This window comes from Neovison vison, chromosome 7 (assembly GCF_020171115.1).
Source record: "Neovison vison isolate M4711 chromosome 7, ASM_NN_V1, whole genome shotgun sequence".
NCBI classification, from domain to species: Eukaryota; Metazoa; Chordata; class Mammalia; order Carnivora; family Mustelidae; genus Neogale; species Neogale vison.
This window is the reverse complement of record NC_058097.1, coordinates 114,759,655-114,779,166: the sequence shown is the minus strand read 5'-3', so window position 1 is coordinate 114,779,166 and position 19,512 is coordinate 114,759,655. Positions and strand designations below refer to the sequence as shown.

The window sequence follows — 19,512 nt, the reverse complement described above, 5'->3', positions numbered from 1 at the left end:
GAAGGAGAGAACTCAGTGACTCCATCAAACATAACATTTGTATCATAAGAGTCCCAAAAGAAGAGAGTAAAAAGGGAACAGAACATTTATTTGAGGTAATAATAGGGAAATAGGGAAATAAAAATTTCCCTAATCTGGGGAAGGAAACAGACACCCAGATCCAGGAGGCAGAGAGAGCTCTCATCAAAATCAACAAAAGCAGGTCAATACCAAGACATAACACAGTTAAATCTGCAAAATATAGGGATAAGGGAATAAATCCTAAAAGCAGAAAGACAAAAGAAATCCCTAACTTATAAAGGAAGACAAATAAGGTTAGCAGCAGAACTCTCCCACAGAAACTTAGGAGGCCAGAAGAAAGTGACATGATATATTCAACATACTGAATGGGAAAAATACGTAGCCAAGAATACTTTAGCCAGCAAGGTTGTCATTCAGAATAGGAGGAGAGATACAGAATTTCCCAGACAAACAAAAACTAAAGGAGTTTATGACCACATAAATGGGCCTGCAATAAATAGTAAAGGAAACTCTTTGAGTGGGAAAGACAAAAAACAATAAAGACTAGAAAGGAACAGAGGAAATCTCCAGAAAACAACAACTTTATAGGTAATACAATGGAACTAAATTCATATCTATCAATAATTACCCTGAATGTAAATGAACTAAATGCTCCAATCAAAAAAAACACAGGGTGTCAGAATGGATAAAAAAGACAGAAGGGGGGACGCCTGGGTGGCTCAGTGGGTTAAAGCCGCTGCCTTCGGCTCAGGTCATGATCCCAGGATCCTGGGATTGGGTCCCGAGTCAGCTCTCTGCTCAGCGGGGAGCCTGCTTCCTCCTCTCTCTCTCTGCCTGCCTCTCTGCCTACTTGTGATTTCTGTCAAATAAATAAATAAAAATCTTAAAAAAAAAAAAAAAAAAAGACAGAATGGATATGCTGCCTACAATAGACTCATTTTAGACCTACAGATACCTGCAAATTGAAACTGAAGGGACAGAGGCACCTGGGTGGCTCAGTGCTTAAGCATCTGCCTTCTGCTCAGGTTATGATCCCAGAATCCTGGGATTGAGCCCCGTATCAGCTCCCTGTTCAGCAGGAAGCATGCTTCTCCCTCTCCCTTCCCCCCTGCTTGTGTTCCCTCTCTGGCTATGTCTCTCCCTGTCAAATAAATAAAATATTGGAAATAAAAAAGAAATTGAAGGGACAGAAAATCATTTATCATGTTAATGGAAGTCAAAAGAAAGGTGGAGTAGCAATACTTATGTCAGACAATGAGATTTTGTTTTGTTTATTTTTGAAAGTAGGCTCCAAACCCAGCCTGAAGACCAAAATGGGGCTTGAACTCACAGCCCTGAGATCAAAACCTGAGCTAAGATCAAGAGTCAGATGCTTAACCAATTGAGCCATCCAGGTGCCCTGAGCCAAATGAGATTTTAAGCCAAAAACTGTAACAAGAGTTGAAGAAGGGCACTATATCATAATAAAGGGGTCTACCCAACAAGAGGACCTAACAAGTATAAACATTTATGCTGCCAACTTGAGAGCACTCAATATGTAAAACAATAACAAACATAAAGGAACACATTGATAATAATACAGTAATATAGCAAGGGACTTTAACAGTCCACTTACAGCAATGGTCAGATCATCTAAGCAGAAAATCAACAAGGAAACAATGGCTTTGAATGACACACTGGCCCAAATGGACTTAACAGATACATTCAGAACATTTCATCTTAAAGCAGCAGAATACACATTCCTTTCAAGGGCATGGGACATTCTCCAGAACTTACTACACACTGGGTCACAAATACAAATACAAATACAAATACAAATACAAAGAGACTGAGATCACACCGTGTATATTTTCTGACCACAACGCTTTGAAACCTGAAGTGAACCAGAGAAACAATTTGGAAAGACCACAAATACATGGAGATTAAAAAACACCCTACGAAAGAATGAATGGGTCAACCAGGAGATTAAAGAATAAAAAAATACATGGAAACAAATGATAATGAAAACACAAATAAGCCTTTGGGATGCAGCAAGAGCAGACTTAGGAGGGAAGTATAAAACAATACAGGCCTACCTCAACAAGCAAGAAAAATCTCACATGAGCAACCTAACCTTACATCTAAAGGAGCTAGAAAAAGAAAAAATGAAGCCTAAAGGCAGCGAAAGAAAGGAAATAAAAAAGATTAGAGAAGAAATAAATGATACAGAAACAAACAAAAACACCCCAGCAGAACAGATCAATGAAAACAGGAGCTGGTTCTTCGAAAGAATAAAATTAATAAACTCCTAGCCAGACTTACCAAAAAGAAAAGAAAAGGATCTAAATAAATAATGAGAATGAGAAAAGAGAGATTACAACCAACACCACAGAAATATCAATAATTAGAATACTATGAAAAATTATATGATAACAAATTGGGAAATCTGGAAAAAATTGATAAATTCCTAGAAACATATAAACTACCAAACCTAAACTGGAAGAAATAGAAAACTTACACCAACAACCAGCAAAGAAATTGAATCAATAACCAAACTCTCCCAAAAAACAAAAGTCCGGGACCAGATGGCTTCCCAGGGGAATTCTACCAAATATTTAAAGGAGAGTTAATACTTATTCCGCTCAAATTGTTCCAAAAAATAGAAATGGAAGGAAAACTCCCAAACTCATTCTATGAAACCACCTTATTTTCATTCTAAAACCAGACAAAGACCCACTAAAAAAGAGAACTACAGGTCAATATCCCTGATAAACATGAAAGCAAAAATTCTCAATAAAATACTAGCAAATCGAATCCAACAGTGTATTAAAAGAATCATTCACCCCAATGAAGTGGATTTGTTCCTGGGTTGCAAGGTTCAGTATTCATAAATCAATCAACATAATACACCACACTAATAAAAGAAAGGATAACCAGCATATGATCCTCACAATAGATACAGAAAAAGCACGTGACAAAATTCAGCATCCATTCTTGATAAAAATCCCCAACAAAGTAGGGATAGAGGGAACATACTGCAAAATCATTAAAGCCTTATTCAAAAGGCCATATTAAAAAAGGTAATATTATCCTCAGTGGGGAAAAACTGAGAGCTTTTCCTCTTTAGTCAGGAACTACATCTACATCTACAGATGTAGATCTATAGACAGGGATGGCCACTCCTACTGTTATTTAACATAATACTGGAAATCCTAGCCTCAGCAATCAGACAACAAAAAGAAATAAAGGCATCCAAATTAGCAAGGAAGAAGTCAATCTTTCACTATTTGCAAATGAGATGATACTCTGTAGAAAACCCAAAAGATTCCACCAAAAAATTGCTATAACTGATAACACAAATTCAGTATAGTTGCAGGATACAAAATCAATGTACGGAAATTTGTTGGATTTCTATACACCAATAAAGCAGCAACAGAAAGAGAAATCAAGGAATCGATTGTACCAAAAACCGTAACATACCTAGGAAGAAAACTAACCAAAGAGGCAAAAGATCGGTACTCTGAAAATTATAAAACACTTATGAAAGAAATGGAAGAGGACATAAAGAAATGGAAAAACATTCCATGTTCATGGATTGGAAGAACAAACATTGTTAAAATGTCTACACTCTCCAAAGCAATCTACACATTTAATGCAATCCCTATCAAAATACCACTAGAATTTTAAACAGAGCTAGAATAAATAATCCTAAAATTTGTATGGAACCACAAAAGACCCAAATAGCCAAAGCTATCTTAAAAAAGAAAAGCAAAGCTGGAGGCATCACAATTCTGGACTTTAAGCTATATTACAAAGCTGTAATCATTAAGACAGTATGGTACGGCACAAAATCAGATACATAAAAACCAATGGAATAGAATAGAAAATTCAGAGATGGACCCACTACTATTTGATCAACTAATCTTCAACAAGCAGGAAAGAATATCCAATGGAAAAAAGACGGTCTCTTCAACAAAAACTGGGCAGCAACATACAAAAGAATGAATCTAGGGATTCTGGGTAGCATTGTCCATTGAATATCGAACTCCTGGTTTTGGTTCAGGTCATGAGATCACTGCACTCAGCATGGAGTCTGCATGAGTTTCTCTCTTCCTCTCTGTCTGCCTCTTCCCACCTCACACTCTCTCCCTCTCTTAAATTAAAGTAAATAAATAAATAAATAAATAAATTAAAATAGACTACTTTCTTACACTATACACAAAGATAAATTCAACTGGGAGGAGGGGGGTTGAGAGAAAGGGGGGTGGGGTTATGGACACTGGGGAGGGTATGTGCTATGGTGAGTGCTATGAAGTGTGTAAACCTGGCGATTCACATACCTGTACCCCGGGGGATAAAAATAAATATATTATATGTTTATTAAAAATAAAAAATTTTAAAAAATAATTAAAAAAAATAAATTCAAAATAGCTGAAAGAATAGGAGCACCTGATGGCTTAGTCAGTTAAGCGTCTACCTTCAGCTTAGGTCATGATCCCAGGGTCCTGGAATTGGGGCCCACATTAGGCTCTCTGCTCAACGGGGAGCCTGCCTCTCCCTTTCCCTCTGCCTAATGCTCCACCTGCTTGTGCTCACATGCACTCTCTCTCTGTCAAATAAATAAGTAAAATCTTTTTAAAAAAAATTGATTAAAGACCTAAACATGATACAGGAAACCATCAAAATCCTAGAGAGGAACACATGCAGCAATCTCTCTGACATTTGCAGTAGCAACTTCTTACTAGATACATCTCTGGAAGCAAGGAAAACAAAAGCAAAAATGAACTATTGGGATTTCATCAGAACAGAAAGCTTCTTTACAGCAAAGGAAACGATCAACAAAACTAAATAAATAGCACCTTTGGGATAAAGAAGATATCTGGAAATGACATATCTGATAAAGGGTTATTATCCAAGATCTATAAGGAAGTTATCAAACTCATCCCCCAATAAACAAATAATCCAGTTAAGAAATGGGCAGAAGATGTGAATAGACATTTTTCAAAGATATACAGATGGCTAACAGACATACAAAAAGATGCTCAACATGAGATCATCAGGGAAATTCAAGTCAAAAGTGCAATGAGGTATCACTTCACACCTGTCAACAACAAAGGAAGCAACAGACGTTGGTGAGGATGCAGAGAAAGAGGAACCCCCTTGCACTGTTGGTGGGAATGTAAACTGATTGCAGCCACTCTGGAGAACAATTATGAAGGTTCCCTAAAAAGTTAAAAATAGAACTGCCCTGCGGTGCCTTGGTGGTGCAGTTGATTAAGCCTCCCACTCTCAATCAAGAGCCCACTCAGGTCATGACCTCAGGGTTCTGAGATCAAGCCCCAATTCGGGTGCCACACTCAGCATGAAGTTGGCTTGCTTCTCTTCGATCGCACACCCACTCTCGCTTGCTCTCTGATAAATACATAAATAAATAAAATCTTTTAAAAAAAGAACAGGGGCGCCTGGGCAACTCAGTGTGTTAAGCCACTGCCTTCAGCTCCGGTCATGATCTCAGGGTCCTGGGATCAAGTTCTGCATCCAGCTTTCTGCTAAGCAGAGAGCCTGCTTCCTCCTCTCTCTCTGCCTGCCTCTCTGCCAACTTGTGATCTCGCTCTGTCAAATAAATAAATAAAATCTTTTAAAAAATAAAATAAGGGGTGCCTGGGTGGCTCAGCGGGTTAAAGCCTCTGCCTTCAGCCCAGGTCATGATCCCGGGGTCCTGGGATCGAGCCGCGCATTGGGCTCTCTGATCAGTGCAGAGCCTGCTTCTCTCTCTCTCTCTCTCTCTCTCTGCCTGCCTCTCTGCCTACTTGTGTTCTCTGTCAAATAAATAAATAAAACCTTTAAAAAAAAAATAAAAAATAAAATAAAATAAAATAAAATAAAAAATAATTTAAAATTTTAAGGAAAGAATAAAAACAGAACTACCCTACAACCCAGCAACTACACTACTAGGTATTTACCCAAAGGATACAAAACTACCAATTTGAAAGGACACATGCACCCTGATGTTGACAGCAGCATTATCAGCAATAGCAAAAGATCCCAAGTGTCCACCAACTGATGAAAGGATAAAGAAGCTGTACATATATATATGAATACTCATATATATATGAATATTACTCAGCCATAAAAAAGAATGGAATCTTGCCATTTGCAATGACATGGATAGAGCTAATGACTTAGCTCTGCTTAGTGACTCAGTGACTTAGCCAAGTGAAATAAGTCAGTCACAGACAAATACCATATGATTTCACTCATATGTAGAATTTAAGAAATGAAACAGATGAACATGGGCGTGGGGCAAGAGGCAAAACTTAAAACAGAATCTTAACTATAGAGAACAAACTGAGATTTGCTGGAGGGGAGGTGGGCAGGCGGATGGGTATTAAGGACGGCACTTGTGATGAGCACTGGGTGTCATTAGTAAGTGATGAATCACTAAATTCTATTCCTGAAACTACTATTACTCTATATGTTAACCAACTGGAATTTAAAGAAAAACTTGAAACGAACAAACTAAGTAAATAAAAAGAACAACAGGTTAAGGCTAAAAGTCCAGGGTATTCCAACAGAAACTTTCCTTTATTAATTCATTGAAAAGTTGTTTAAGACTATTCGTACACCTTTTTAATGAGCTACCCTTGCATCTAGGTTAGATTTCTCTATCTCCTCCATAACTATATTAGGAAGTACTTGTGAAATCGAAATATACTGAGTTTCTCAAACTTCCTCGACTTTTCAGATTTTCTGCCCTAAAATTTCAAAAATGCAAAAGCTTCAGCCTGCCTTATGTGGATTAAAATAATTTAGGCAGGGACGTCTGGAGGGCTCAGTCAGTTAAGCGGCTGCCTTCTGCTCAGGTCAGGATCCCAAGCTCCTGGAATCGAGCCCCACATGGGGCTCCTTGCTCAGCAGGGAGCCTGGTTCTCTCTTTGCCTGCTGCTTTCCCTGCTTGTATTCTCTCTCTGGCAGATAAATAAATAAAATCTTTTTTTAAAATTTTAAAATAAAATAAAACAATTTAGGCAGCAGTGACAAAAAGCTGAACTTACCCCTTTCATCCAATAGGAGATTTTCTGGCTTAATATCCCTGTGGGTTATCCCAATACCATGCAGATAAACCTAAAAGAGAAACAGAAGGAAGCACACCAAAATTTGGTAACTTACTTCGTTCATAATAATTTTAAGCAAAAGGAAAAGAGACAACTGTACCTACCACCCCCGCCATGAGTTGATGGAAGAACCTCTGAGCATCTTGTTCAGGCATGCCTATGTCTGGCTCTATCAGAATTAATTATGAAAGTTAGTTTGTCAGGTAAACATAATCAGGCATCAACCACAAAGTCTCCTAATTCTAAGGTTAGACTTTTGTGATGGTACTCTGGCAAACAGAATCTTACAGTAACAATTAAAAAAGACTCTCGTGTCCACTGGCTCATACAATACTTAGCAACTTACATTTCCCCATCTGTTATGTGGCAAAAATAAATTAACATCACAGGAAAGTTACAAAGAAAACAACAAACCGTTACCCAAATTAAGAATGGAAGCCATACCTTGAAAGCCTCTGCTTATCTTACACTAACCATCATTTATTTGGTATCTTTCAAATTCTCCCCTAATTTCTTCTAAATGCTATAAAAATTTTCCCCACCCCTGAAATGTAATTGCCAAAGTGTTAGCCTGGGCAAATATAAACGAATTTCACCAAATATTTAACAACAAAATGAAATTTCATACACTCACTCATACTACAAAGCCATGAATGCCTGCAAAATTCTTTCAGGAAATACAGTTTGATTAAGAAATGTCCTACTGTCAGTTATCTTTTTATATTTTGATCTCCCTCTTTATCTCTTTGATTTCTTTTACACTGAACTCTCTCCTGAGATACATACTACAGAATCTAATAATCAGTTTTTAAATATGAACATAATAGCTTTAAATATTAAATTTAGATCCACATAATATTAATCTTATGTACTTCTCAGTGTTCTGCAATATCAAGTCTTCAAATTTACATAGAACACTGAAGTAACAAGTACAGAATTTACTAAATATAGGCAAAGCAATCCTAGAAAATTCTCAAGCTAATTTCATTTAAATAAATGAATATAACAACACGCTATTATTTTGGCTCTATAAATGTATACGATTTCATGTAACTGGAATGTCTACAAAGAAGAATCGCTGCGTAGGTAAATAATACGTTGCACTAATGATACTTCACTGTGAGATTAGTTTATCATTGTTAAACTCTACAAAACAGCAATTCTAATCAAAATCACATACACAATTTGGGGGGAAAGTTTTCCTTGATGATTCCACATATGCTTTAATGTGCTAATATAACTTGCAAAAGACAAGAAAACTTACTCCAATTTCACTGTTGCATAAGCAGTTCTGAATGGACAATGACCAAATCGCACTCAAGATGAAAAAACAAACTTAGAAACTTATTTGGTAAAAATAGTTATTATAAAGCTTATTTCCCTACCTATTCTGTCAAAAAGTTCTCCTCCACTACAGTACTCCAGAAATAGATACTGGATATTGCCTTCTCTCCTGTGACCATAAAATTTCACCACATTCTCATGATTTAGCATTTTATTGATACAGATCTCTTTCTTAATATTTTCTGGACAGTCTACGGCACGCTTCATGTCTACAATCTTGACTGCAACTGCTTCTTCAGTTCTTCTATTCACAGCAAGTTGAACCCTCAAAAGGAAAAGGAAGACATTTGAATTCTATTTCTTTGAAAACTTCAAAAGATTAAATATCAATCAACAATTTTATCTTCATTACTTTCTCTACTCAGTAGAAACCAAGAAAATGGTTTCTGCCATGTTCTCTACAGAAACTACTCCTTTCTGAAATGTGAAGTATGATGACTAATGCTCTAAAGAAGTCATTATGTTGTACATCCAAAGGTTATTTAATACATACTTGAAAAACAGGGCACCTGGGTGGCTCAGTTAGGTGACTGCCTTTAGCTCAGGTCATGATCCCAGAGTCCTGGGATCAAGCCCCACATCAGGCTCCTTGCTTGGCAGGTAGCCAGCTTCTTCTCCCTCTCCCTCTCCCTCTGCCTGCCTGCCTGCAGCTCCCCCTGCTTGTGCGCGCTCTCTCTCTCTGTAGAATAAATAATTTTTTTAAAGAAAAAATAAACTAAAATGGAGTAACAGTAATTCCATGTCACATCACATATACATATGCTCTATTCATTTAATTTTAATAACATTACCTAATATTTATTAACCTCATACTATATATGTCTGTGGTAACTGTTCTAAGGGGTAGGTACTATTATTTTCATCTTAGAGTTGAGGAAAACAGAGACACACCTCTAAGAAGTTTGCCTAAGAAAACAAACAAGTATGTTAGTATGTGATGAACGAAGATTTGAAACCGGGCACTCTGACTCCAGAGTCTATTCATTTGCTCATTTACAACTATGCTTAAACCCCAGGAAGGAATATGTGGGGGGAGAAAGCGACTTCACAGGTCTCTTCCAGCTCTTTACAGAGAAAATGTTTTTTAAAAAGGTGTGGGGATTAATTCTTACAAAAGATAGTGCGGCTCTAAGAGTTCAAACGCCAAGATGTGTTCTCTAAGATGCCACTGTGTTAGAATAAACCATTCCAGAACAACGAGTATGTTCTCAGGACAACAGGGAGAAAACTAAAGCAAGTGTGAAGGCAAGGAGAAAGGACTCGAACTCACTCTCCATAGGCACCTTCTCCCAGGGTTTGCACCAAGTCCCAGTCTTCCACAAAGGGCACTGCCATGACTCCACCACGGATCACGGCTGTCAAAGGCAGGAACCCAGAAAAGAAGGGGATGAGGATAAGCTTCTACCACCTGCCATGACTCCTCAATATAACAGTTTGGTTTCCCCTTACACCTCGCCCGTATTTTATCCAAGGCTTTAAACCGCGAGCAAGTATTCTAAATTCTGGCATTCTGTGGTGGAAATCACCATCCCCATTCCCACGCAGAATGAAGCAGAAACTGCCTTCCTCAGACCTCTGAGAAAAAGCAGCGGCTCTGTTGAGGAGTCGGGGACACAAATGCTTTGAGGAGAATGACTACGGGCGGGCAGGGCGTGAGGCCGGTGAGGGGCCGCGAGCTAGTGGAGACTAACCGAGTTTAACTCCGACGCCTGCAGCCCCTCCTCCCACCGTGCTCAGCTCCAATTCCCACCCCCCACACCGCCCCAAAGGCCGGGAGGAGCCTGGGGCGGGGCCAAACTGCCCCAAGAAGCGGAAGGAAGGGCTGGCAGGCATTCGAGGCCGCCGGCGCCCAAACCTCCGGGGTCTCAAGCCCATAGAGGAGTAGTCTCTCCAGTCCCCACACAACGGGATCCCCCCCCTGGTCCCACACCTTTCCACCCTCCGAAACCGCCCCTCAGCGCGAGTCTCTCCGATCCCCTTCGCTAGTCACCGATAACTTTCTCTCGCCATGCCCCTCCCAACTAATGTAGACCCCGAACTCCTTCTACAGGCTCCTTTCCCACCCTACCGGCCGCCCCTCCTCACCAGGCCGTCCTTTGGCCGCCACCACAGGAATCCAAATGCTGCACTTTTCCCGCCAAAACTCTGCCGGCGTCACGCTGTCGCAAACGCGCGCACCCCTGCCGTAAAGGAGGAGAGCGCGCGTCTCTTCTTCCCGCTGTTTTAAAGGGTGCCCATAATGGGCTTCCGGCGTTGGGAGGTTGCCGGCAATGTGTAAGCCTGGCAGCCCGGGCTTAGTTTGGAATCGAGGGGAGATCCAGGCTGGAGAGGTTTAAGAACCGTCGAGCGCATTAGCGCGAAGGATCTCTGCGGCGAAACGCTAGCAGATATCTGGTGCGTGGGCCGCTGCCGGGGGGGCCCCCTAGCGCTCCTGGGCGGAGTCGAAGCCCCCTCGGACGCCGGCGGACTGAGCTGCGGGGTCCTCGTGTGCCCTCCCCGCTACTCTGGACCTGCACACCCCCCTGCCCTTTGCCTAGCGGCCGGGCAGCATTGTGCGAATCGTACTCAGACGTGCTGCTTCTGAAACTTGAAAATGCGGTACGGCTCAGGCTAGAGCTGAAAAGTAGACCAGCTGTCCGGACCGATCCTGTGAAAAATGTTAACTTTATGGCGGGAGCGAGAAGCACCCAAAAAAGACCGGCCGCGCTGCAGTGTGGGTGGAAGACATCCAGCTGAAGCAAGCTACTCTTTTTGTAGCGTGAGGGCGTGCCAGGATAACTAGTTTTGCCTTGTTTCCGGGCTCCTAGACCATAACTTACCCCACGCTTTTTGTGGGAACAGCATCGCCATACCTGCTTTCCTCATTCTTAATATAGGACAGGTGGAGGCAGAGGACTGTTTGCTTCATTTTACCATGCAAATTTTAAACGCAGAGTAATCAGTTTAAATGGGAAAGAAAATTCTGGGGAAAGGGACCTGGCTAAGAACAAAACAATGTGGAAAACTTAGGTATCCTCCCCACCCTTGACAGTAAACTAGACTCGGAACTCAAGGTGCAGGCAAGATCATCTCCATTATACTCTCCGGTTCTTAAAATTGGGCCACTTCCTTGAGTATAAAGCTCTTGATTGTGATACTAGTAATAGAATAAAATGAGTATACATGTTTCCAAAAATGCACACGTTTGTTTTGAAGCAAAGTCAGGGACAAAAAAAGCAAGGCCTGAGCTCTTCAGAGTGCTTACTGGAGAGGTTTTTAACCATGATGTCAACACTAGGCTTCATGTAATAAAGTAAATTTTCCAGGTCATTTACTGTTTTCTCTCATTTTCACACTGTATGCTACAAAAATATAAAGTAAGGAAGAGGAGGACCTGCACAGTTCCTGTGTCTGAGTAGAATGAAGGTATCTTAGCCTGAAAAAAGAATAATGTATACAGATTTCGGGCAGAACACCAATAAAAAGATAGCACATGAGAGAATTAGTGCACACAATAGCCTCTCTTCCCTTCTCAAACCTTACTAGAGAATAGTAAATATTTAAAAAGCAATTTAATAATAAAAATAGTAAATTTGTAAAAGGCAATAACCCACAAGATGGAGTATGAAAAATAAAATTTTGGAAATTGAGAAGTTTCAAATGAATGATAACTTAAAAGCCAGCAATAGGAAAGGAAAGCAACTTGATTTACAGAACTCCCAAAAGGCTCAGGTTGGATTAGTGACTCTAGGTAACTGAATGCAGAGGTGAAGGTGGAGCTAAAAAGAGGATAGGTTGAAGGACTATGTAAGAAGTCTACAGTAAGGAACCTGGGAACCCCTCCCTCCTTTGTGCACCCAAGGAACTGCTCCTCCCCAAAGCTGGTGTAAGATTTGAGAGGGTAAACCCTATCCTAACTGGAGAGCATCAGGCATAGTTAAAGGCTTAATTACCCTACTGAAAACAAAGGTATTAAGTTTATGTACTGAAGGCTGAACGACAAAGCCTTCTTGCCCCACCATACTCCCAGAAACCTGCCAGCGGGGCTTATATCCCTAAGAGGATATACAAGTCTTCTTGAGGAAATCTTACCTATATAAAAGATCTAAAAAATACCAGTATCAGGGATTACCTATGTAAACAATTATATAACAACAGAAATACTTTCCTATGTAACAATATGAAACTCAACCAGATCACAGGGGAGAGGCCCATGTTTAGTGAGCCCCACCCCAAACAGAACTTCCAATCCACTTTTTGGGTCCCACTATCTAAGAAGAGCAGACAACCAAGAATTTGAAAAGGTCTTTAATATGATAGATATTAAAACAAATGAATTTTTTTAAAAAGCTTTTGGACATAAAAAAGTGACAGCAAAAAAAAAAAGGAAACTAAATAGTTTAGAAAATATCCCAGAAGGAAGGATAAAGGTGGAAAACAGAAGAGTAAATATAGACTATCAGGAGACTAACCCAGTAAGTCCAACATCCAAGTACCTTAATTTTCAGAAGGAGAAGTTGCAGGAATACACAATTAAGAAAATTTCCCAGAACTGAAGAACTTGATTTGCCGTAATTTTAAGTACCCAGCACAATGGATGACCCATTCCCAAGTGCATCATTGGTAAAATTTCAAAACATTACATAGAATCTTAACAGGTCTGGGGTGGGAGTTAGAGGAAATGTACACATAGAAAAAAATTTAAGAATCAGAATAGCACTGCAGGGGTGCCAGGGTGGCTTAGTTGGTCTGCCTTTAGCTCAGGTCATGATCCAAGCAAGGGTCCTGGGATAGAGTATCAGGCTCCCTGCTCAGGTGGGAGCCTGCTCTTCCCTATCCCTGTCCCCTGGCTCCATGGCTCCATGCTCTCGCTCTCGATCTCAAATAAATAAATATTTTTGAAAATAAACAAAGAATAGCACTGCAATTCTCAACAACATTTAGAAGACAGAAAACAAGGGGCCAGCATCTTTAATTCTAAGAAAAAGTTATTCCCAACCTGGAACTCTGTACATTGCTAACCTATCAACTGAGTATGACAAGAGATATGCAAGATCTCAAGAAATTTCTCTCCCACATGTTTTTTTTCTCAGGAAGGTAGGTAGAGATGATAAGAATGAAGTTAGAAGATTAACACAATATGACAGTGAAAGGATACATCAACCCAACTGGTTAGGTAGCAAATCTAGAATGTAAACCAGTCCAGACTAGAACATATCAAAACAGAAGACCCTCTAAGAAAGAACACCTAACAAGTCTGAACACATTGAAAGGATGATGGTACAAATGAAGGAGAGTTTGGGGAGAAATGAGCATCAAGTACAAAACACAAATGAAAAAAACAAACAAACCAAAAAACCCTACCCCAAAAAGTAATGCCTGAAAAAAAAAAAAAAAAGAAAGAAAAACCACATGGCCTAGTTGTGGAAAACCATAAAGTAGAAATACTGATCTAATCTAAATCGTAACTGTGACAGAAGCGTAAGATGGTAAGAATATGTGTGTCCACAGGAATCACAGACTGGACAAAGAGCGACACCCTCAATTTCCACACCACCAGATGATACCTAAAACTGAAAAACCAACACATAGCAAAATAAAGCAAGTTATTTAATGATATGGAGGTAAGTAATATGAAAATCAGCAGAGTTGAAAGTGGCTGTCTCTGGGCGGGGTGGAAAAATGTTGCTTTTTTAGAACTATGTGATTTTTCTTACACTAAGTACACTAGAACAATAAAGTGAGAAGTAAGTTTTTAAAAACCATAGCTTCATGTAACCTAAAAGGCAACAATATTAAAATCATAAGACTAACAACTGTAGTGATTATCCCATATATGCTTCCGAGGAGATCACTTTAACAGTTTTTACCTGGTATTGCTCATATTGGTTAAAACAAAACAAGCTCAGAATAACCTCTTCCACTAGGGAGAAACTCTGTATATTAAAACAAGTAATGTATTTCTGTATAGTAAATTAAATCTTAACACCAATCTAAATCTCATCCACAGGTCAAACACTTAGTATATAAATTGATTTGGAAGCTTAAGTTTCCTGGGTATACAAGAATACCTGAGCATACCCTTTAGGGGCACCATTATGACTTATCTAAAAGTCATGTAATTGCTCCTGTTTTTTAAAACAGGTAACACTCAATAGTTACCTTATATTTTTAATGACTTAGGGTTTATATACATCACTGATACATGTCTTATATTGTAAAATACATACAGTGCCCTGCTGACAAATATAAGGCTATTTGTCCGGACATTGAATATTGATGGAACTACTGTGCTTTGAGTTAAAATGTTTTTAAGTTTCTCTTCTCCTTTACTGAAGTAACGCTAGCACTATCTCCAGGTACTTGGTATTAGCAATTCCTCCCCCTAATTTATAGCTTATTTGCAAGAGCTTCAAAACCAGGTCATTGAATTTATTAGCGGTATACAATAACAACATGGGCCACATATTTAGATGAGACTAAGAGAGAAGCTCACCTTTAAATAATCACAAGAGATTTAGCATATAAGCTAAAGGAAATGAGCAAAGAGGCGTTTACTGTATCATAGATAAGAGTACTGAAAAGCTGGATTTCAAATAGAAATGTATGATTATATTTCAGCTGATTGAAAAGCACCTGACCATCAAATTCTATATATAATATTGGAGACGTTTCATCTTCTCTATGAGAACAATTTCACTGTCTGCCTTGAGTCTTCAAAACACCAAGTTATTGAGTCTCACTTAATTTATCCTTGCTCAGGGGCGCCTGGGTGGCTCAGTGGGTTAAGCCGCTGCCTTCGGCTCAGGTCATGATCCCAGAGTCCTGGGATCAAGTCCCGCGTTGGGCTCTCTGCTCAGCAGGGAGCCTGCTCCCCCCCCCCACTGCCTGCCTCTCTGCCTGCTTGTGATTTCTCTCTCTGTCAAATAAATAAAATCTTTAAAAAAAAAAAAAACAAAAAACACCTAGCCAGTCCCAAAGAATACTAGTGAGATCAGGTGTGGCTAGCCACCTTCTGTCCCTCATAAAAGCAAAGAGCCTCTAAGGACAAGAGATGTTCAGAGACAAGATGGCAACACAGGTGACTTTCCTGCCCAGAAATTGTACTCCTCTGGTTCCACAAACATTTATTCATTTAATAAGTTTACTGAACACCCACTATATGCAAGACATTGTGTTAGGTGCTACAATTTTTGAAATGACAAAACTGTTTGTACAAGTGGGATCTGAGCTACTCTTTGATAGTGTTCCTGATTTGATAGAGACAGAATGCCCTCATATGGCTCATTTAGGGAGCTAAAAGCATGGATGAGGTTTACTTTCTGTCCTTCTACCAGCCCAGCACAAATTTCTGCCTTTCTCAAATCAGTCGTAAGTCAAAACAAATAAGGCACATTTTAAAAAAAAAGGTCCCCCCTTTAATTGACCAAAGTAAAGCCATGACATTTCATTTGGTAACCTGCTCAGAATTATAAAAATCACTCCATTTGGCCCAGCCCATACTGCCCAGGGCAAAACTTTCAGACAATATTAATCCCATCGTGCTCTGTTGTTATAAACTGCATATTTTAAAAAAACATCTTCAGCGTCCTAAATGTGACGCTCAGTGCGAAGCATATCAGACAGAGGTGGACGTAACAGTTATGTCCGTGACAAGCCTCGATTATCCAGGTCCTTTACCTGCAATATAAAGATGTCATTTTTATATTTAAAATCAAGTCAAATTGGAAGAGCATCCCTGAGTTGGGTTCTGCTGCCTGATTTAGCTTTGTGACTGAGTGAGTCCTGGTTTGAAATCAGCTACTCTCATGCTTAGCCTTTTGGAGTACCTCTGAGGAGCAGTTTAAATGATCTACCTGCCAAATACATCAAGGGTTCTCAATCTTTTCTTATGTAAGAGATGTAACACACTTCGGGGTGACTCTATGCCATAATTATTCAGTGGGAGAGAAGAAAATGTAGTGTCCACGCATATACATACACATACGCATGCATGTACACACACACAACACACACACACTTCCTTTTTTCCCCCCGCCAGGCCTGGTAATCACAAAAACAGATCAAGTACAGCAGTATAGCCCCAACTAGAAAAATATCACTGTAACCACAGCTAAAATGATAGCAGATTAGGGTGTCTCTTGAAGCACAATCTAAAATAAAAATAGTAACATTCTGAGTTGTAAGCTACTTTTCTGACTTTAGAAATGTCCGTATACTGGGCGCCTGGGTGGCTCGGTGGGTTAAGCCGCTGCCTTCGGCTCAGGTCATGATCCCGGGGTCCTGGGATCAAGTCCCGCGTCGGGCTCTCTGCTGAGCGGAGAGCCTGCTTTCCTCTCAATCTCTCTCTTTCTGCCTGCCTCTCTGCCTACTTGTGATCTCTCTCTGTCAAATAAATAAATAAAATCTTAAAAAAAAAAAAATGTGCCTATATTAAAAATATGTGGCCCATTTTTAAGACTAGAACCAATCCACAAACATGAGTTGCATTTTCAGTGTAGCATCTGCTCACCTTATATATCCTGACTAGCCAGTGTTCTGTGGTATATGCTTCCTCCAGGACATCAAGTTCAAAGTCTTTATTCCCAATCTCAGCATTCCGGACACGGTCAAAGCCTGGTGGACGCTCTAGAAAGGGACAAATATAAGGAGAAACACTTCTTTCTACAGTGCTGATTTCCTAAGGAAAGAATAAATCAATTTGGTAAATCATCTACTAACTGGAATGTTATTTCTCAGCCTGAAGTTTGTTTAGAGAGTAGGGCCTACACAAAAAGACCTCAGGTAGTTAGAACAAATCAAGTGTTACCCTGACTCAAGTCCTCTCCAAACTGATGCTTGAAAAAGTCCATGGAAACTATGTTTTCTAAAAGACAGGGGGTTGGGGCGCCTGGGTGGGTCAGTGGGTTAAGCCTCTGCCTTCGGCTCAGGTCACAATCTCAGGGTCCTGGGATCAAGCCCTGCATCTGGCTCTCTGCTCAGCAGGGAGCCTGCTTCCCACTGCGCGCGCGTGACCCCCATCCCGCTGCTGCCTACTTGTGATCTCTGTCAAATAAGTAAAATCGTGGGGCGCCTGGGTGGCTCAGTGGATTAAGCCGCTGCCTTCGGTTCAGGTCATGATCTCAGTGTCCTGGGATCGAGCCCCGCATTGGGCTCTTTGCTTGGCGGGAGCCTGCTTCTCTCTCTCTCTCTCTGCCTGACTCTCCGCCTGCTTGTGATCTCTATCTCTGTCAAATAAATAAATGAAATCTTTAAAAAAATATATATATAGTAAGTAAAATCGTTAAAAAAAAAAATTGGAACGCCTGGGTGGTTCAGTTCATTAAGCAGCTGCCTTCGGCTCGGGTCGTGATCCCAAGGTCCTAGGATAGAGTCCCACATCTGGCTCCTGGCTCGACGGAGAGCTTGCTTCCCCCTCCCACTTTGCCTGGTGCTCTCCCTGCTTGTACTCTCCCTCTCTGTTAAATGAATAAGTAAAACCTTAAAAAAAAAAATACAGGGGGCTGATTTCCAGCCCTTCCATTCCTGAGGGCTGCTACCCAGAAGCCTCTGTGTTACACTAGTCACTCTTCCATGGATCAGAGAAGAACCAAACAGAAGTCAAAGGCCTGCATCCACTTCAGGCATTGTCCCTAGTACAGAAACAAGGAATTAAAATCAAAAGCAAAGACTTAACCTAATCAGATTACTCTCTGGGCATTTATTGAAAGAAATGAGAAATCCTTTATATCACTGTATTCCCCCTTCATTCCTCTCTACACTGCAATACCTTTTACTGAGACACAGTGAAATATAATGGTAAAAATCACAGAATCTAGAGCCAGACTGCCTGAGTTTAACCTAATTCTGCCACTAGTTCCATGATTTGGGACAGGTTAAGTTCCTTCCTCAAATTCCTCATACATAAAATGAGAATAATATTAGTTATCTATGTTTTGGGTTGTTGTAAAGATCAAACAAGTTAACAGATGTAAAGCACTCAGAGCAGTGCCTGGCGTATGAAAAAAACTATACATATGAACATTACTGTTCTTACTAATGTTATTATGCATCACTCACTGGCTTCTGTGTAGACTTGTCCAAAGCGGTAGTAACACATCTTGTACATAAGGCAGTTGAGCAGCACTGGAGAACCCTCACGGTCCACACGGAATTCCCCAGTTGGAGTATAATAATCGTGTTCCTTAATATGTTTGCCTGTATCTGTGCTCCCTCCAATCCGGACCATCCACAAAAACTTGTTGATGTCTACAAAAAAGCAGAAAGAGAACGGCTGTGTCACAAAGTTTGCTGGAGCTAAATCACCTAATAAAAACTATTATTTCTTTCCTTCCTTTTTTATTTTTTAAGTACAGTTGACATACAATAGTAGTTTTATGTGTACAACATAATGATGGGACATGTGAAAAAGCCACTATTTCTAAGAAAATCCCTCAAAATACTTTTATAATGAGAAATGGCTAATCTTTTAAAATAGGAAACACAATTGGGGGTAAAATTTTTCCCTCAAAATTTACATTTCCTATAGATTATTAAGACTTCTGAAAGCTACTGGTCCAGACTTAAGTCACACTAGAAATTACTCCCAGGTATTAGTTGGTCTGAGCTGTCCAATATAGTAACTTTATCTATCAGCCACATGTATCTACTGAAACTTGAAAGATGGCCAGTCCAGGAGCACCTAGGTGGCTCAGTTAAGCATCTGCCTTGTGCTCAGGTCACGATCCTGAAATCCTGGGATCGAGCCCCATATCGGGCTCCCTGCTCGGTGGGGAGTCTTCTTCTCCCTCTCCCACTGCCCTGTCCCTGCTTGTGCTCTGTCTCCCCTCCTCCCTCTCTCTCAAATAAATAAAAATCTTTAAAAAAAAAAAAAAAAAAAAAAAAGGGTGGCTAATCCAAATTAAGATGGGATGTTAAGTATAAAGTACACACTGGATTTCTAAAAACAGTCCAAAAGCAAAACAAGACAAGTAAAATATCTTGGTTAAATAATGATGTTTTAGATATATTCAGCTGAATTACTAAAATTCATTTCTTAATTTCTTTTTACTTATTTTGATGTGACTAATAGAAA

At 39.9% G+C, this 19,512-nt stretch overlaps 2 protein-coding genes across 4 annotated transcripts in view; both read right to left on the bottom strand.

Annotated features, from left to right (window-relative positions):
* CHEK1 (checkpoint kinase 1) overlaps positions 1-10,881 on the bottom strand; it is a 68,897-nt gene extending 58,016 nt beyond the window's left edge. For all 3 annotated transcript variants that reach the window (XR_006385617.1, XR_006385616.1, XM_044258149.1), the window contains exons 1-5: positions 10,545-10,881; positions 9,730-9,814; positions 8,501-8,724; positions 7,220-7,284; positions 7,056-7,125 (exon numbers count right to left, since the gene is read on the bottom strand). Coding sequence is in view for 1 of the 3 variants with exons in the window: in XM_044258149.1 (XP_044114084.1) it covers positions 7,056-7,125; positions 7,220-7,284; positions 8,501-8,724; positions 9,730-9,794 (424 nt within the window). In the remaining 2 variants the exon portion in view is untranslated. The remainder of the gene's footprint in view (positions 1-7,055; positions 7,126-7,219; positions 7,285-8,500; positions 8,725-9,729; positions 9,815-10,544) is intronic.
* Positions 10,882-15,524: 4,643 nt separating this feature from the next.
* Positions 15,525-19,512, bottom strand: part of STT3A (STT3 oligosaccharyltransferase complex catalytic subunit A) — a 30,113-nt gene continuing 26,125 nt past the window's right edge. The window contains exons 16-18 of the mRNA XM_044258148.1: positions 18,498-18,686; positions 16,951-17,066; positions 15,525-16,118 (exon numbers count right to left, since the gene is read on the bottom strand). Of these exons, the coding sequence (XP_044114083.1) occupies positions 16,080-16,118; positions 16,951-17,066; positions 18,498-18,686 (344 nt within the window). The 3' untranslated portion in view covers positions 15,525-16,079. The remainder of the gene's footprint in view (positions 16,119-16,950; positions 17,067-18,497; positions 18,687-19,512) is intronic.